General features: G+C 42.6%; 1 protein-coding gene across 2 annotated transcripts; it reads left to right on the top strand.

Annotated features, from left to right (window-relative positions):
- The first annotated feature begins 365 nt into the window (after positions 1-365).
- LOC125535779 (disease resistance protein RPM1-like) lies at positions 366-18,929 on the top strand. Of its 2 annotated transcripts, XM_048698880.1 has the most exons (4): positions 366-475; positions 5,076-5,262; positions 5,368-5,463; positions 15,759-18,929. In XM_048698880.1, the coding sequence occupies exon 4, from the start codon at positions 15,765-15,767 to the stop codon at positions 18,513-18,515; it is 2,751 nt and encodes a 916-aa protein (XP_048554837.1). In that variant the 5' UTR covers positions 366-475; positions 5,076-5,262; positions 5,368-5,463; positions 15,759-15,764; the 3' UTR covers positions 18,516-18,929. The 2 variants fall into 2 exon arrangements, with proteins under 2 accessions (XP_048554837.1, XP_048554893.1); XM_048698936.1 differs by lacking the exon at positions 5,076-5,262 and having other exon boundaries at positions 367-475.
- The last annotated feature ends 660 nt before the right edge of the window (positions 18,930-19,589 follow it).

Genomic DNA, 19,589 nt, shown 5'->3' with positions numbered 1-19,589 from the left:
TGTGTGTGTTCATAGGAATGAGTGTATGCGTGTTTATGAGCGCCTGCATCTGTATTGTGTTCAAAAAAACTTTTGCGGATAATGACTCCTAGAAAGGATGCTGGATTGGAGTTTCCGCCTCCTGGGGCTTTTTTAGGCTAAAGTTAACAAAATTTAACTTTAACCAAATCTTATATGCAGACCAAATCATTTTTATATTATGGAACGGAGGGAGTAGTCTTCAAATGCGAAGTACTACCAGAAAATTGGTAAAATCAAAGACCCCAAGTGCCCGTGCACGTCGATCGATCAATTTACACATGGGAGATGGACAGATGGTACTCAAGCTAAAATAAAGAAGGTGAGCTGGACAGCAAGGAATTGGTTCACTGCTGCGAGCATATACATATACTCATCTGAATTCAGATCTAGCAGATCAAGTCCCACATCGGCCAACTGTCCTATCTCACAAGCGCTTGCAGTCCGTCTCTTACAGGTTAGCGTTTCTTCTTCATACTCCTCTTTGAGTAGTTGAGATCGATGTAGCTAGAGTTTTACCTAGACTTTCTTCCGAATTTGTACTCCTATTTCAATGTTGCTTCTCGTCCCAGCTTTGCTTAACTCTGTACCAAGAGTTTATTCAGCTATATTATTTGTATGCTTACTTCTTTTACACAACGCAAAAGATTTGTATGTTCTCCTCCGTATCCAACATGGACACTAGAGGAAAAGTTTCTCATCCAACAGAAAGATGCACATCTCACACAATGGAAAAGATTATCCTAATATGTCATTTATTACCCTTCAATTTATCATATGCGACAGGTATAGAGAGGAGCTTTTTTACGGTACACCTTGGTACTTTTTTCTTGCAAGGATGGTACACCCTGGTACTAGCTATTAAGCAAGTGTTAGCTTCCCACGTTCTTTCCCCTCAACAAGAAAGGCTCTTCTCCTCCCATAGGCAGCTGCCGATCCGTCCCATCTCCGATGGCCTCTAGGCCATGGAGGTGCAGAGGTTCTCAGCCTCCCGCTGGTGGGAGGGACCCCGTTCTCATTCTTGTTAGATTCAGCGTCTTGGTTCTGGCTGTGGCGGTGGCGATGTCCCTTATTAGGAATAATGTGTCCCATATTCTATCCCCATCTCAATGGTGCGTCTAGCATCGTCGGAGGGTGTGTGGAGGTTTGTCTCCGTCGGATCTTGCGGGATTCGATCGGTGCTGGTCTTCCGTGGATGTATTTGGATCCTGTCTTTGTTCGACTTCGTTTAGGTGTTTACAGGTTTGATCCTTCTGATCTACGGGTTTCTTCATCGACGATGGTTGTTATTCTGGTGCGCTGCTCCTATAGAGTCTTAACACGACGACTTCCCTACTATCTACTATAACAAGGTTTGCCGGCTCCGGTGAGAGGTGCGATGACGGTGGCTCATCTTCGGCTTGCTTTAGTGCTTGTAGTCATCGCTAGGTGGTTCATGGACATGGTTGTAATTTTTATTACCTCCACTGTTCTTTGTACTACCATGATCAAAGATGAATAGATGGGAAGTTTCTTGAAAAAAATATTAAGTAGTGTTAGGACTACCAGTTAAATCTAACCCTTTTTTCAAAGGCCAGCGATAGGCGCCGGTGCGCTGGCCAAAATTTCGGCCGGTCGCACCACAGCCACCTGATTCATCCCCTTGTGTGCGCCGTTGGATTTTGGTCCCCCCTCTTGTGGCATCTTCTTCGCCGCGCCGCTCACGAGAAAAAACCGGCCCTCGGCCCCTCGCCATCGTGTAGCACTGTCCCCCACCCACCTCCCACCCCATCCCATACTCGTGGCCGTGGGTAACATCTAGTCGCCGCCGTGGCCATGACCGGCGAGCACCAATGAGGTCCCGCCCCCAACGCCGAGATGGCAACACAGCTGCCAGTAGATCCCAGGGCGCGGTCACTATTGAGATGCAGCTCTAAATCCCAGGCCAAGGTCCCATGGTCGCAACAAAAAAACCTGTGTTGTTGGATCCGGCTCGCCACCGTCATCAACTAGCAGCGTCATGTTTCAATTGAAAAGTATGAACGGCAAAAATCTCCAATCATCAGTTGAAGCAAAAAAAAATGGCCGCTTCCAGCCAAAAATGACAAAGGTTCTAGCAAAAACAACCACAACAGCAAACTTCAAGAGAGATCAAAGTAGCAAACAAATGCGCTGGTTCCAGCAAAAATCAAAATGCATGATCCAGCTTCTGCTGTTTGCAGCTTTTCATGGATTGGTTCCAGCACGAGGCGTCGTGGTTGCAGCACCCCGCTGTTGCAGCCTCTGCGGCCGCCGCCGTCGGCTTCCACCACCATGTGCAGCAGCAAAATCCGGCAACAAAACAGGGTTTCGTTGGTGGTAGCAAAAAACAAAACTATTCCAGCAAAAAATCATCACGGTTCCAGCAAAAATGCGTCTGACGGTTGCAGACAAAATAATCTCGCCGGATCCAGCAAACTTTTTGCCAGTTGTAGCAAAACAACAAGCCGGTGCCAGCAAAACGACTCGACGGTCGTGCAGTTCCAGCACCGGTCATGTGTGGATGTAGCTTTTTTTTACCGTTCCAGCAAAAACACTTGCCGTTTGCAGCCCCGGAGGGCCTTCATCTCCACCGTCGACGGTTATTGGTTGCAGCCTTTTGCCGGTCTATTTCCAGCCAAAAAATTCACCTGTTGCAGCACCGAATGCCCCAGTCTCCTCACCGGCGTCTGCTGTTGACATCGCCGGTAGTTGGTGATGCTTGCAACACCACCATGGCCGCTTGACTGCCAGGGCCGTCTCTAGGAATTCGGGGGCCCGGTGCGAAATGCAAAATAAGGCCCTAAAAATTCTAGAATAGATGTTTTCTTATAAAAAGAAAAAAGAATGAATTCAAACACTCCATAAATTATAGACTGTACTCTGAATTTTAAACTCTACTCTGAATTTTAAACGAGCAACTAGCTTGGAAATTGGTGTGTGACAACTTGGTCAACTAGCCTAGTAGTACTATATATCTTCTCTAAACAAATGGATTGATAAACTGAAGCGTATGCACACAATATACTCACTAGTAGGAGTATAATCATTCAACAGGACAAAATACTAAATTAAACAGGGAATCCGGAATCAGTTTGAGCACACCTTGTGGACAGATCGGGGACGTCCTCACCTAGGCCTCGGATACCGGCGACAAAGAAAACTGTGGAATGAATTCTTCATGCGGGCAGTGCAGCGGGTTGTTTGTCCGGGCAGGAAGCAAAGTGACAACGACGCTCCATCTCCGTGCGCCGCCGCCGCCGCCTCACTTCGTCGGTTCACCTCCGCGAGGGCCCTTTTTTCTCTTCCGAGCAGACCGTGCGGGGCTAGATCGATAGATCGCGATCTGCTGGGCTGTGTCAACCGGGACTAAGGAAAGGCGTATTTTGGGAGATTGAGGGGCCGGCCCAATTTGAGAGAGACAGGGACTAGCTGGGCAGGCCTAAGTCTGTGCTAGTTGTGATAAAAGGGCCCAACACGAAAAATACACTAGACACTGGCCCAAATCAGGGGCCCCTTGGAATTTGGGGGCCCTGTGCGGTCGCACAGCCCGCACAGGCCCTTGAACAGCCCTGTTGACTGCTTCGGCTGTTGTCTCACAACGCGGGCGTCCGATGGTGCCGCAGAGGGGAGGGGGCAGGGGTGGGGGGGAAGTGCGACGTCGACGACCTCGCCATCCAATCCGCGGGCAGCCACCTCGCTTGCAGCATCGGCCATGGGATCGCTCGCCGCCCCCGCCGTATTTTGCAGTGAGAGCTCGCAGGCCATGGCCGCCCCTAATTCTATGAGCTCGCGGACCATGGCTGAACCTCACATCAGCAGCATGGCGTGTTCGCCACAGAGCCCGTGGAGCTTCTTGTCGGAGAGGTCGGGGAGGAGAGCCGAGAAGATTGGGCGGCGACGAGGTAGAAAAGTGAGAGAGGATACAATTTGGATGTGGTGTGGTGTGGGGAAAAGATAAGATAAGGGACGTAGTGCAGTGCGTGAGTCACCAGAGTGACCGGCTGAAATTTCAGCCGGCGTGCCGTCCCGAAACATTTCCCTTGTTCAAAGGATACTTTAGACTTTTTGGCTCGCTACTGCAAGTGCACTTTTTTTATCTCTGGATCTAAATCCTCCTGGTGTCCCGCTCGAGCACTAGCTGCCGGCTCCCTGATCGAGCGACCTTGCGCAGCCATGGTTGCCTCGTCCCATAGGCCAGTGGCGAGTCCAGTAGGTGGGCTTCATAGGGCTCTAGCCTACCCTCCAAAAAACTGATTATTCTTTTTACTAGTACTCTTCTCAGCTCAGCTCCTTCCGCCAAACAACATGCAACAGCCCACACGCAGGGCTGCCCACACCAAAGCAACGAAGCACTATCACTTGCTCCTGACCTCAACTTATCTCGTATTCAGGTTGTCACTGGTTGTCTAGAAATGGTGAAGAATGTCAAAGAGAACAATATTTGTGCCAATGCTGTCATCATCAGGGAGTTCTTAGTGAAGCAGCGTGTGTTCGGTAGTGCGCCATTATTGCATAACAAGAGATCATCAAGCTGTGAGGCTCACAATCTGGTTAAAGCTGCAGTTTCTTTGGGGGTGGGTCACCATGTTTGGCTTACTTCCCCTCCGTCTATCACTGTTACTTCCTGAAAACATTTGCGTGGCTGTCGGCGGTGCTCACGGTTGGTCGCTGAGTAATTTGAATTAGCAAATGTTGTACATTTGTAATTGCTAGTTCAAGTTATGTTAATTACTTTATTTAAGCAGATTCAAAAATTAATATTTTTCATAAATTCCAGTAAATACTACATGTTTCCAGTAGTAATCTGAGAAAATCTCAGCTTATTTGGTCAAAAGAATTACGAGATGATGTTGTTTTCTTCAAACAAATGTTTCGTTTTTTTTTCACCGTTAACTTTGAGCCCATCCTCCAATTTTGTCCTGGATTCGCCACTGCCATAGGCCCCGTTGCATGAATCTACCGCTTGCTACACATACATATAAACTAGTTGTCGTGCAAGCAGTTGCATCGTTCTAACCAATTACTAATCGACGTTCACCGCATTGTTTTTTATGCAGGCACCGTAAATAGTGGAGAATAAGATGCCAGCATATCGTGTATCCTGTAATTAGTGTGTAACTAAATAACACCCTTAAAATCGTGTATCATTGATCCTAAAAAAAAATTGTGTATCATTAAATGTACGTGGCTAGTGAGTTGAACTGCTTGTTCTGTTTCCACGAAAACTGCTCGTTTTTAATTTAGGTATTATTTCAAATCCTATTTATTTTTATTCACTCTAGATTATCATAGTTATGAAAAAAAATCTTAGATGATTAAAGCATCTTTTTGTGTATATTTTTTATGCAGGGTTTGATTGCATCATTGGACATCAATCTCACTAGATGTTCTAGCTAGTTTGAGTTTGCAGGACACCTACAAGGTTCCAGGTCAAGTCTCCAGTAGGTATGCCTTTAATTTAAGGTTGAATACTCGTAAATTTACTTATGTTCAATTTTCGTAAATTAATCAACTTATGTTAATCTGAAAATTGCCGAGCCGTCCAGTATTCTATACTTTTTTTGTACTTGCTATATGGTTTGTTCCCCAGAGGACTTACAGATGTAGACTGGGATATAGTCTTTTCAACGTTGTCGTATTCTCTTTCCTTGAATGAATGGTGATTAGGATAGTCTTTCTTAAACGTTGTCATACAAATGTTCCTACATAAGTATCAACAAAAATCTTACACTTGGGTGCTCCATAAAACATATAAGTCTGCAACACATGTAAGACGTAATTAACTTCTTCATAGAATGGTATAATTTTTACAAAGATATAATCAAATCCAAATAGGAGTAAGGCTATTGCCCGACACAAAGGAGATCGGACCTGGGTAAAATCATGCCGAGCCCTTGTTCCGAGCGTACCCAACGGCCAAACATATCCCGTGCAAGTATTGCACAGTTGCGAGGGACTGGTCTTTTTATCCTCAACATAAATCACTCAAGAGGTGATGAGAGAGAGAGAGAGAGAGAGAGAGAGTTAAATGCACCACGGTGATGGTGTGATCCGGAGGAGCTCGCTGTGCTAGTGGTAGTTATTGTGTTCTATACGACCAAGCTATTATCTATACTACCTAGAGCTTGGCGGCAGCTCTCGGCAAAAGATGGCACGTGGCAACACCTAGATAGTTGTTGGTGGTAGGTAAGCCGAGAGTTGACACTCGACAAATAGGAAGGTGTTTGTCGAGAGAACTCGGCAAAGATCTGATGGCGCTGCTCTCCACTCACGGTCGTGAAATCACTTTATTTTGCTGAGAGTACATATTTGGATCTCGGCAATAAATATGTCGAGTACCCGACAGACGGTACTCGACAAAGTTCTGGTTTTCTTAGGGGTGTACACCGAATGTCTTTTGCCGAGAACTGTTCTGGACAAAGGCGTTGCCAAGCTTCTTTTATCCTTCGCCGAGCGTGTTGGGCACTTGCCAAAGTAGGCGATTCCACTAGTGATAGGAACATGTTGAGGAACCAAGCATAAACTTAGCCATAAATTATCTACCTCCATCAAGTCCACGCCCAGCTAGCTCTATCTTACTCCTCTCATATATGTCTCCCCACCCACCCCTGAATTCCTCATTATCCTCTCAGATTTATCTTCCTCTTGGATAGATCTGCGAGCAAAGACCATGAGCCAAACACGTTTGTCTTTCCAGTGGTGGAGCTAGCAGCTTGCCAAAACCTGGGAACACAACAAGTTAAAAGTACTTTATTTTAGTCTACCCAGACATATGTATACACTAATAGATTCACTTGTGAATCTCTTATAGTGTCAACAAAAAAGAATCCAAGTCTGATCTTTAACAAGTCTAGTTATTATTTATTAATGCCATCATTCGTTATCACTTGCGAAATTTCTCACTAGATTACAGAGAATGGTTCGCCGTGGGCCGACCATGGCCCTTGTCGTTGCCGATCTGTTGCTACTTGTTGCCTTTTGGTTCTTGCATTGCCCAGGTTGGAAGGTCACTGATGTTGTGCGCTTGCCTACCGCTAACTGGAGTGCTAACGAGCCAACGTCCACCAGACTAAAAATATGACAGGAGGAATCGCGTCTTAGGCTGCTTGTAGTGGAGAGTATCACAAGTTAGTATTATGCATATGATAGTAGTGTATAACACTACCTTCGTAATGCATACTGTCATAGATTAATAGCTTATTCATTGTTATGCAAGACTGTAGTTGTATAATATCTTTTAGGAACATTTTCATTTTTCAGCCTAATTTGAGCTTCACCTTATTTTTACCCCTAAATAAAAACAGTGCTCAATCATACCCTCTTCTGTTTGGTGCCCTTATGAAAATACCCCTCCGTGCCGTTTTTGTCTGGTCAAGGGGTTTGACCATCACACGGATGTTTTCTGGACATTTTACCCCTCGCTGAAGAAAAAGAAAAAAACTGAAACAAAGGAAGAAGAAAAAGACAGAGAGAAACTTACCTATAGCCGGCCCATGTAGCTAGCCTAGCCCACCACCACAGATAGTTGTCTTCAACCTTGAGCCTGGATTGTCTCCGAGAGCTGCCACTTGCCGTCGCTCCGCGGCTGCGTAGCCTCTGGCTAGTCCCCCTCCAACCACCATGTCCAAGAGCTCTGCCAGAACGCCTTCTACCTCACCACCAACGGGTTCGATCTAGGAGGGCCAAAATCAACCAAATCACCGCCGTCGCTCGATTCATCGTCCGGAGAGCCTCCCCCACCTCACCAACTGCACCGATAGCTTTGCTGTGATTTCACGAACCTTTCCCCTCTGCACCCTCCTCGATTTCATGCTCTGGCTATGATCCCCACCATGGCCGAGCTCCGTTGACGCCATGGTCGCCTGCCATGGCTGCAGCTCGTGCTCGTCATCGTGAGCGTGTCAGTGCGCTCCTAGCATCTCCAGTAGGCTAATGAGCCCATCATCCTACTCACCCGTGCCATATAGAGTCATCGCCGTCACGTCCGAGCTGCTCCCGCCGTTTAGGTACGCCGCTAACTCGCCTCTGGCCACCCCGCGACCTCTTGTTGCATGCCCTGGATGCGTGCGAGCTACGGGTACACCCTGGTAGCCTCATCTGACTATGGGCCTGGCTGGTAAGAGAGAGAGAGAGAGAGTGTGTGTTTCTAGGGTGGGGTCCACCTATGAGAGAGTTTTTTTTTCTTTTTTGCCCAAGGTAGGCCCCATATGTCAGTGGCATTGCAAACAACGGCAAGTATGTCCAGAAAACGTCCATCTAATGGACAAAACCCTTTGACCGGACGGAAATGACACGGAGAGGTATTCCATAAGGGCACCAGATGGAAGAGGGGTATAGTTGAGCACTGTTTTTATTTAGAGGTATAGATGAGGTCGAGCGAAAATTAGGGGGAGGGCAGGAATGAAAATAAAATTGCCTAATTGACATGCATGATCCTAAGCCATGATACTCCCACAACGAGCAGCCTAACTCTCGCACCTACTTTGTTATTGTTGGCCGCCCGAATTACGGCGTGACTAGAGCATGTGTCACACGCCATCTCTTCGTGAGCCATCTCCTCTGCCACCTCCCATCTTCGGCGCTCCATCTTCGAGCTAAGGCAGGGACACACTCAGCATGCTACACGCAGACTAAGAGTCTGGAGCCAAAAAGGATGTAACACATTTGGTTCACTTCTCGTCATTTTTGCCTTCAACCTTTCTTTTTGTTCCTTCATCCTTCCTGTTTCTAGTGGTATAAGCGGTGCACGCGGGGTCCTCTGATTCAGAACCTTATGCACAAGTTGGCGCAACAGCGAATATGCATCGCCCGGCCGTGACCTAGTAAATCGGTCGCTCGGGCCCTCTTCACTGTTTTCTTCCCTCATCATTTGCCCGTTGGTTTGATGTTTTAGGGAAAAAAGAATATTGAAAATGTTCACTAACTTGAAAAATATTTGCAGGAATTTGGAAATTGTTCATGGATTGAAAAATGTTCATGAATTTGAAAAACGTTCATGAATTAAAAAAATATCTTGAATCAGAAAAAAAATGTTCATGGATTCCAAAATGAGTTCACAAATATTTTAAAAATCACAAAACCAAAATAATGTTCGTGGATTCGAAAACGTTCATGAATAAAACTAGAGAGAAAAAAGAAAAAAGAAGAAGGAACAAAACTCAGCTGCAAAAATTAGAGAATCCAGACATGAAGAACCAAACATCATTGAGGAAAAAGAACGGGTCAGCCAGTCAAAAAACTAAACAAGGGAGTGGGGGTGTGCGCCTCCTACCGGTGAGACACTATTTGGAAAAATCACTAATTAAAAGGTATTCTTTGCAAAGGTCACTCCCACTTTCTCTATTGCTGATAAGTGTAGTGCGCCCATTTGTCGCAACCTGAGACTTTTTCTCTTATCCGTAGAACTTTTTTAATCTTTTACCTCTTGAATCATGTGTCCAAATCATGAACCGTTTTCGTCATAGGATTTTTTCTGCGTCGAGATCTTCAAAATTAGTTCCCAGGTTAATAGGTTTCGACGGGAAAAGGACGAAAAAAATCAGAAAATATAGGTAATCGAAAAAACTGTAAACAGCAAAATGGAAACCAAAAAGGCGGAAAACAAAAAAAATAGAAACCGATAATCTTAAAAAATACCCGAAGAAAACCACGGAAGCACAATTGTGCCTTTTCACACTCTTTGGGAACCCTAGATGTGCTTTTCCCTTCTCTGGAAGCATAGTTCTTGATTTTTCCTTTTCGGGAAGCATAGCCTTGGCTTTTATCTTTTTCGTGGAAGAACAGTTGTACTTTTTCCTTTTTGGGAAGCACGGTTGTGCCTCTCATGGAAGTACATGTTGTGATTTTCCCTTTTTCGAGGAGGCACAATTGTGTGTTTTCCTATTTAGGAAGCACAGTTGTACTTCTCACGAAAGCACCTACTGTGTTTTTATTTTGCGAAGCACAATTGTGCTTCTCCATTTTCAGGAAGCACTACTTCTCGCAGAAGCACATTTTGTACTTCTCATGAAAAAGCATTGCAACCCAAAAACTAAAAAGTAAAATAGTTTTTTCCAGTCAAAACATAGGAAAAACCCACCAAATACCAAAAACCCAAAAATAAAAAGTTAACATTTTGCCCAAGTTGCCAAAATGTTATGAAAACATAGATAAAAATGAACTTGTTTAAAGCTCGAACTTTTGTCAAAAACTGAACAATTTCAAAACACGTGCATTTTTTAAATTTGTGAATATTTTCTAAAAAAACCAAACCTTTCTATAAGTTTTGTACTTTTTCATAAACTCCAATATGTTTCTGAATTTGCAAACATTTTTTATAGATATGGTGAATATGTTTTGGAAAACATGATTTTTTTAAAAAAATTGCAAACATTCTTAAGAATTATGAACAATTTTTGAAGTTTTGATTAAAAAGAAAGGAAATGCAAAACACAAAATAAACCTGCAAAGAAAATATAGAAAAATTATCAGGACCTTCTAGAAGGTTCTCATAACAGGATGCTATAGTAGATTCGCTATCTAAAATGGACAAGCCCATTTACATTGCCGGGTCCCCCTCATCTGGGCGAAATGATTACATTCTGACGCTATTTATTGCATGTGCACGCCGTATGAAGTATTTCATAGAGTCTATTACACAACTGGTGCTACAACTTGACACAAAAAGTCACTTTAGTGCTGGAACTTCTGGTGTACAAATAAGTGGTTCAAAAACTTGGCTTGCTGATGCCAATACGGTGTTGTATGAGCCTGCAGCTCTGACTTGGCGTTCCCACATGGCGAGGAGCCCACTTTCAGTGGCCAAAAAGGGTTGGGCTGGGCGTGTGGCCAGTTTATTTTGCGAAAAGCCCCTGATACTCCCTCCATTCCACAATGTAGTGCTTCAACTTTGACCGTAAATTTAACTACCAAGACCGATTGCGGCGGGAGCAAAAATTATATCAGTGAATTTGTATTCAAAAGAAGTTTTCAATTATATAATTTTTTTCTCCCGCCGCAGTTGATCTCGTTGGTTAAATTTATGGTCAAAGTTGGACCTCAGGAAGCGCGGGCGCTCTATATTTTGGAATGGAGGGAGTATATTTTTTCTCCACGAAAAAGTACAAAAAAAGAAAATGGTCGGCCAAGGTTTGAACCAGCAACCTGCAGATTGCATGAGCAGGTTCTGGCCAAACCACCTAGCTAGACTTCTTGCAACTTATTTTGATGTCAATTACACTTTATCAAAATAACACAACACGATCGTTTGACTAAACTGAATTGCAGCCAGCGCCATCATTTTTAACATTTTCATTTTTTCCAGTTTTTAAATTTTGTAAAAATTATGTAAACCATAATATGTGATACAAATAATACACATATAAGCAAAATAAATTACATTGAAAATGTCATATAACATCAAAACATATCCATGTACTAATTTAACAAAATCCATATAATTAAATTTTATGACTATAACACAAAATGATTGCGTGCCTAAACTGAATTGTAGTCAGTGCGGACAATTTCAACATTTTAGTTTTTCGCATTTTAAAATTTTGTAATTATAATGATGTGTTATAAATAATATACATATAAATAAAATAAATTACATTAAAAATGTTCATCTAACATGAAAACATATCACCATACTAAATTTAACAAAAACTGATATAATTAACTTATGACCTTAAAAAAACTATGATTTCAAACGTGTTCATATTTTAAGAAAATATTAAATTAATTTTAGAATTTTTTATATATTTAAATAAGTTCGTATACATGTTTATCTTTTTCCTGATTTTCAATATCATATTCATATAGTATATAAAAGTGATCATGGTTTAAGAAAATTTTAGGTTATTTTAAAAAGAGTTCATGTGTTTTAATAAAAATTTTGTGGTTTCTATTTTTTAAAAATATTTGTACCTAAAACTAAATATAAAATATGTATGAAAAATAAATATGAGCCTATTGTGCCATCGGATTGCAGATTCTGATTGTGTAATATTTAAATCATATAAACAATTTTTATAATTCATAAATATTAAAAATTGTATGACTATGTTTTAAAATAACACATGAATTCTCTTTACAATGACATGAACCTTTTGAATTATGGATAGCGTAAGTATACTTTTTAAACAAGAGACGTCTTGTGTTGGGGTGGTATGCCCCGGTATTTAACTTGTTTATGGGATTAAAGTTCTTAATTTATATTGTTCAGCCTAAAGTATATAAAGTTCATATATCTTAATATGTTGTCAAATCCGACTCGTTGTGCTGGATAGCTAACTGTGCAGGTAATCCGTACGTCGTTTGTTTGAATCTCAGGACTAGCATTTTCATTTTATGTACAATTTCTCAGGAGCGACTTTTTTGTGAGAGAAAAAAATTGAGGGGTTTGTCGCGAAAAGACAAACCACACGCCATGCCCTCCCCTTCATCTCACTGACAGCGGGCCTCACGCCAAGCTGGCACACCTAGTCAACACAGCAGGCATATATAACACCGTATTTGCACCGTCAAGCCAAGTTCTTGAACCACTTATATGTACATCACAAGTTCTAGCATTAAAGTGATTATTTGTGCCAAGTTCTAGCACCTACGGTGTAATTGACTCTATTTCGTACTGATGAGAAACTCTAATCGATTAGGCTTCAGCCTTCTAGCTAGTTTCTGCATTCACGAGCATATATCACCCTATGCAGGCCTGTTGTGGCCTGACGACACCTAGGTTTTTGTGAGCAAGGCCCAAAAAGGCAGAAGACGGCCTAACTAGCCCAATTAAACACCCCCCTCGTTATTATTCAACATAGATCGTCATTTTTGCCGATTTCAGCAACCTTGACAACTTCGGGAGGTTGCCGGAGTGCAGCTCCACAATTGTTAGGAGTAGAACAATTGTTAAGAGAATAAATTTCACTTTTTACAGCCAAATATGTCGTGTGGCATCGTTTGGTTTAGAACAGTTTGGTGCGCTAGATGGAGCGTCCGATCGATAATGTACATTTTTAATCATTTTTTGGATATATATACATTTTACATTTTTATCTCTAAGATGCGACCCAAATGGCTCAGTAGTGGGATAGGGAGTTTCTGATCGAGCTCACATGCACCTCTTGAACATTAAAATTGGAAGAAATAGTAAAAATAATTGAAAGAAAATTCAACAAACATTGTTGAATGTTCCACGTACGTGCAACTTTTTGTGAAGTTCCTTGTGCCCTAGGAGAAAAAACACAAAACCGAGGCTCAGAAAGACTTCTGTAAGCATTTTTCTAGAGCCAATATTGTTTTTAGAGCATTAGAAATATATTTTCTTCCTGAAAATTTGCATATTTACCGAGCATTCAACATGTCCGTTGTAAAATGAATTAGGATATTTGAAATTTCAATTTTTTAGGGGAATTTGAAATTTTAATGATATTATGTTAATAGAGATTTTTTTAATGTAATACTGTTAATAGGCCTAAACTTGGCTGGGCTCGATAGGTGAGTCGGCCCAGGTCCAACCCGATGAATAATAAGCTCGGAATCCATGAGAGCAACGTTACGAAATCACTAGTTGAGGAGTACTCGTTGCAAAGATCACATCAATTCCGTTGTAAAACGAAACCTGAGAGTTTCCCTTTTTTCGTAGATCCATTTATTCAAAAATATTTTACCTCTCAAACGGTGCGTCCAAATCTCGAACCGCTTTCACCGTTGGATTCCTCCCGTCGAGATATTCAAAACTAGATCCCATGTTCATAGGTTTTGACGAACTTTTTTTTCACGAAAAAACCAAACCGGGAGCACGGATTTTTTCCCTTTTCGAAAGAGGCATGCCCGTGCCTCTCACGAAATCACAACCGTGCTTCTCGCGGAAGCAAAATCGTAACTCTCACGGAAGGAAAAAAAAAGAGAAAACATGTTTTTTCCGTTTTCGAGGAGGCACGGCCGTGACTCTCGCGCAAGCACACCTCTGCCTTTCACGGAAGTAAAACTGTGACTCGCGAAAGAAAAAAAAACATAAAACGTGTTTTTTTTTCATTTCCGAGAGTCACGGCCATGACTCATGAAAGCACAACCGTGCCTCTCACTTAAAAATGCTAATCAAGCATTTTGAAATGTTAAATGTGTATAGAAATTTTTTAACACGTATTTAAAAATTTAGATTTTTTTATCATGTATACAAAAGTGTTAATCAAGCATTTGAACAAAATGACAAACAAGTGTTTCAAAAATGTTAATTAAGAAATTGGAAAATGTGTATAGAAAAAATGTCGACCATGTATTAAAAAAATGTTAAATTTGTATTTTAAGAATGCTAAATTTGTATTAGAAAAATGTTGACATATACAAAAAATGTAGAATGAAACCAAAAGAAAGAGAGATAGCAAAAAATAAAACCCAAAAAGAAATAAATAAACCAAAGAAAAAGGAAAAAAAAGAAAGAAACAAATGCAATAAAGATTGAAAAAAATGAGAAGAAAAAAGAAAAGAAAGAAAAGAACAAAAATGAAAACCGAAGAAAAACAGCGAAACAATAAAGTAAAGAAAACCCAATGAAAAGAAGAAAAAGTGAAGAAAAAACCAAAAAGAAACTGGAAAAAACAGAGAAGAGACAATTGAAAACCCAGACTTGTTTTGACCTAAGACCTACCACCGTACTTGTACATCACGGACGGGAGTCTAGCCTAGTGGCTACTCGTCCTCCGGGAAAATATATGGTGCTCCGAAGCTTGTGGTGCTACCGATGTACCAAACTCACATTATGCTTTAGAAAGTTCAAAAAAATTAAAAAAGTTTTTAGTACACTCACACAACATCAATGTAGGTTGTCACAAAATTTCAAGTCAAAATTCGAAAAATAACTCAAAAACAAAAATGACAAATTCAACATTGAATAGTATATAACATAACTTGGGCTTTAGATTTGACACATTATCACACTGATGTAAAATTTGTGATTTTTGTATCTCAAAAAATATTTCAATTATTGTACAAAAGTGACATCATACATTGATGTTGCGTTAACGTGCCAGACTTTTTTCAGATTAAAAAAAATATATATTCTATGGCATCCGGTGCACCGGTAGCACCACAACTGCGGATGCACCAGATACATTACCGTCGCACTCGGCCTCAACCAGGAGAGCCTGCGCGCCCCCATTTCTCCTCTCCGTTTTCCTTTATTAATTGCACGCGAGTGGGCTGGCCCAATATCTGCAGATGCCTCACCGAGAGAAACTTTTCATCTCGCTTAATGCAATAAATAGTCGCCGTAGCCGCCCCATTAGCGCGCGAACGGATGCCTCAACCCAAATGGCCGCGTGCACCGCCGCCGCATCACACATCACACTGTCGCCCGCCGAGCATCCGCGTGCCGCCCTGCTATTGATTGCTGATGCCGCTCCTCCTCCATGCTCTGCCTTGACCCCGCCGCCACCACCATAGGGAGGCGCTCGTGCATGCTCTGATGGCCTATTTTACTAATTTCATAGCAACTTTTCGGTATATAATCCTTCCGTTCCTAAATATAAGTCTTTGAAGCTTTAAAAAAGATTTGTATTTAGGAACAGAGGGAGTACATAGTTATCCCCTTCATGATTTCTTGCCAGAATTGCTAGCCTATTTATTACCATGCACCTCCTTCATCTGGGGTTCGTACTGGTCCACTACTATTACCATGCATGCATCAACTACTACTTGTTGTACTCGATCCCAGCTTCTTGTATGATGCATCATATAACCTGTTGGGTGTTGGTGTTTTTCAGAAGCGAATGGCGGAGGCGATACTCATTGCTGTGTCAAAGATTGGGACAGTTGTTTTGAATGAAGCTGTCACAGCTGTGGTACAGAAGCTGTCGAGGAAGGTTGATGCTCTAAAGGAATTGCCGGCAAAGGTCAAAATAATCGACATAGAACTGACGACGATGAAGGATATTATTCAAGATTTCGGTACAACACAACTCAGCAACAATGTCATCAAGGGTTGGATTGGACATGTAAGGAAGCTGGCCTACCGTGTCGAGGATGTAATTGATAAGTACTCGTATGAGGCTCTCAAGCTCAAGGATGAAGGCTTCCTGCACCGGTACATCTTCAGAGGTTCACGCCATATAAAGGTCTTTAGTAAGATTGCCGATGAGGTTGAAGAGATAGAGAAGGAGATGCTGCGCATCAAAGGACTGTCTAAATTATGGAGGGACACTGTTCAACCCATCAAAACTGATCATGCAAAGATTGATAAGCAGCGGTCTGGGAGCTGCTTTCCAGAACGTTTTAGTGACGAGGATCTTGTGGGAATTGAGGAAAACAGGAGTAAGTTGACTGAATGGCTGACCAGCGATGATAAAGAAAGCACGGTGATAACAATTTCTGGTATGGGAGGCTTGGGGAAAACCACGCTTGTGAAGAATGTGTTTGACCGGGAGAAAACCAACTTCCCTGATGCTCATGCTTGGATTGTGGTGTCCCAGGCCTATGATGTGGTTGATTTGCTGGGGGCATTGTTCACCAAGATACAGCACACACAAGAGTCACTGATGCCACCTATTCTTAGCGTGGGGGCCAAAGCTGATGTTTATGAATTGATAGAAGCAATAAAGAAGATACTGCAAGGCAAGAAGTGTTTGATCGTGCTTGATGATGTGTGGGACACAGAGGCATATGCTCAGATGTGCAATGCGTTCCAGGGTCTTCAAGGGAGCCGTGTTATGATCACAACAAGGAAGGAAGATGTTGCGGCCCTTGCTCCACCAAGTCGCCGCCTGCTACTCCAGCCATTGGGCAGTGCCGAGTCGTTCAAGCTCTTTTGCTCAAGGGCTTTCCACAACAGCCCGAATCATGAGTGCCCTCCGGAGCTCGAGAAGGTGGCTGCTGATGTAGTTGAGAGGTGTCATGGCCTGCCATTGGCCATTGTATCTTCTGGAAGCCTATTGTCCAAGAAGCAAGCGACAGAGCACGCCTGGAATCACATGTACAATCATCTCCGAAGCGAGCTGCGGGGGAATAACCATGTCCAAGCTGTACTTAATCTGAGTTACCGTGACTTGCCAGGTGATCTCAGGAACTGCTTACTGTACTGCAGCTTGTTCCCTGAAGACTATGCAATGCCACGGGAGATCCTTGTGCGCCTGTGGGTTGCTGAAGGATTCGCGATGAAGAAAGAAAACAGCACGCCAGAGGAAGTTGCTGAAGGAAATCTCATGGAGCTCATCAGCCGGAATATGTTGGAAGTTGTGGAGTGGGATGAGCTCTCCCGAGTTAGTAAATGTAAGATGCACGATATTGTTCGTGACCTGGCTCTTGCCGTGGCGAAGGACGAGAAGTTTGGCTCAGCAAATGATCCAGGCGAAATGATTCTCATGGATAAAGAAGTTCGTCGGTTCTCGACATATGGTTGGGTAGACACTAAGGCAGCTGCAGGAGTGGAATTTCCACGCCTCCGTACCATCTTGTCACTCGCGGCAGCTTCGTCCTCTACCAACATGCTTTCATCAGTTTTGTCTGGATCCAGCTACCTTACTGTTCTCGAGCTTCAAGACTCTGCAATAACCCAAGTGCCAGCATCCATTGGGAATTTGTTTAATCTCCGATACATTGGCTTAAGGCGTACCAATGTCCAGTCACTGCCAGACACCATTTGTAAACTCTCAAACCTCGAGACATTGGACATCAAGCAAACAAGAGTAGAAAACCTACCACCAGGAATTGTAAAGGTTGAGAAGCTGCGACACCTTTTAGCGGACAGGTTTGCTGATGAGAAGCAGACGGAGTTCCGGTACTTTGTTGGAGTTGAGGCGCCTCAAATGATCTCCAACTTTCAAGAACTGCAAACTCTTGAGACCGTTCATGCCAGCAAAGACTTGTCGCTAGAGCTGAAGAAAATGAAGAAGCTGCAGACTGTTTGGGTTGATAACATCAATGCATCTAATTGTGATGACCTTTTCAAAACTCTCTCAGATATGACCCTGCTTTCGAGCTTACTTCTCTCTGCATTTGATGAGAAGGTAACAATTAGTTTCCAGGCACTCAAGCCAGTTTCTAAAAATCTCCACAGGCTAATCATCAGAGGTGGCTGGGCTGATGGGACACTCAAGTGCCCAATATTTCAGGGCCATGGGAGGAATCTCAAGTACTTGGCTCTAAGTTGGTGCAATCTTGGGAAAGAAGATCCGCTGCAGTTGTTGGCATCTCATCTCCCAGCTCTAACTTATCTCAGTCTTAACAGGGTGAGTAGTGCAGCTATATTGGTCCTTTCTGCAGGGTCCTTTTCTAAGCTGAAGACACTCGTCTTGAAGTGCATGCCTAATGTCAAGCAACTGGAGATTGAAGAGGGTGCCATTCCACACATTGATGGGATCTACATTGTGTCGCTCTCGGAGCTGAATATGGTCCCTCGTGGCATTGAATCCCTTGGAACCCTCAAGAAGCTCTGGATGCTGGGACTGCACAAGGACTTCAAGGCCCAGTGGAATTTGAACCAGATGCACAACAAGATGAAGCATGTTCCAGAGCTCCGTTCCTAGCAAAAAACAGCAGTCTACCTCCCTCGGTTATTAAGAAATGTAAGGATTTCTTATGCATTGTAAGTGTGCACGCATTTTATTGTTTGTCAGGAGTCCTACGGTAGTCTAATAGTATCAACAACTATTAATTTCTTTGTGATTGTAGATTTTCATGCATTGTTGGTTGCTTCTGTAATAATTCCTAAAACAATATATATATTTGGTTGGCCTTCCTTGCCATCAGGACTCAAAATGAGAGTGAGTTAGTTTGTTTCATTATGTATATGATTATCGCTGTTTGGATTTGCTTGATGTCATAGATAGACCGATTCCATCAAATCATGCCTGGGAAAATTCTTTCACAACATTTCAGGAAACTCTTGGTCCTTTTCAATTGCTTCTGCAATCTGGACGCTTTTCTCTCTATGTTTCCACCACCAGGGCGATAATTTTTTGGTACAGTGTGCTATGGGCTTTGTGTGCCATTTTCATTTTGTGAAGTCCCATGATGCTTTGCTCTTACTGTATTTCGTATGGAACAACCCAACAACAATATGACTACTGCAAGCTCTGGAACTTTGTGTTAATGGTTTGTCCTTGTGTGTCATTGTACGACGAATGTGGAGATGAGAAGTGTCAAAGGAAGGAATGAAGCGTGATGAGGCAAAGGGTCACTGTTAAGGGCTACTGGGGAGAAGGTGCTACTACGGACACTGCTCTTTCCAACGGTGATATTTCTGTGCATACCCTTTCTCCGTGTTGAGTTTTGAATTTTCATAAAGGGGAAGAAAATGAATGCTGGACAGTCAGTTCGGTTGTTCAAGCAATAGTCTATACTAGTCGTAACATAGATTCTTCAAATCATCTCTGCTGTAATAATTCCTATAAGTTGGTGTTCCTGGTGCAGTCTGAATCTCAATGCGTATATGAAGATCGTTTCAATTATGTGATGTGTGTGTGGCTGAAAATCGAAGTCGGGAGACAGGTAGAAACTATATGAAGATTCTAGTTCACTGCTACAGATTTAAACGTTGGTGTCGAATTCAAGTTTCTCTAAAAACTTTTCTTCTGTATATATATAGACGGCGTTTCGGT

Source organism: Triticum urartu, chromosome 1, assembly GCF_003073215.2.
Source record: "Triticum urartu cultivar G1812 chromosome 1, Tu2.1, whole genome shotgun sequence".
NCBI classification, from domain to species: domain Eukaryota; kingdom Viridiplantae; phylum Streptophyta; class Magnoliopsida; order Poales; family Poaceae; genus Triticum; species Triticum urartu.
Note: the sequence above shows the minus strand (reverse complement) of the source record. Positions and strands in the feature narration are given on the sequence as shown.

Bases quoted from the DNA above. Each gene is read 5' to 3' on its own strand.
- LOC125535779 (XM_048698880.1), top strand. From the start codon at position 15,765: ATGGCGGAGGCGATACTCATTGCTGTGTCAAAGATTGGGACAGTTGTT.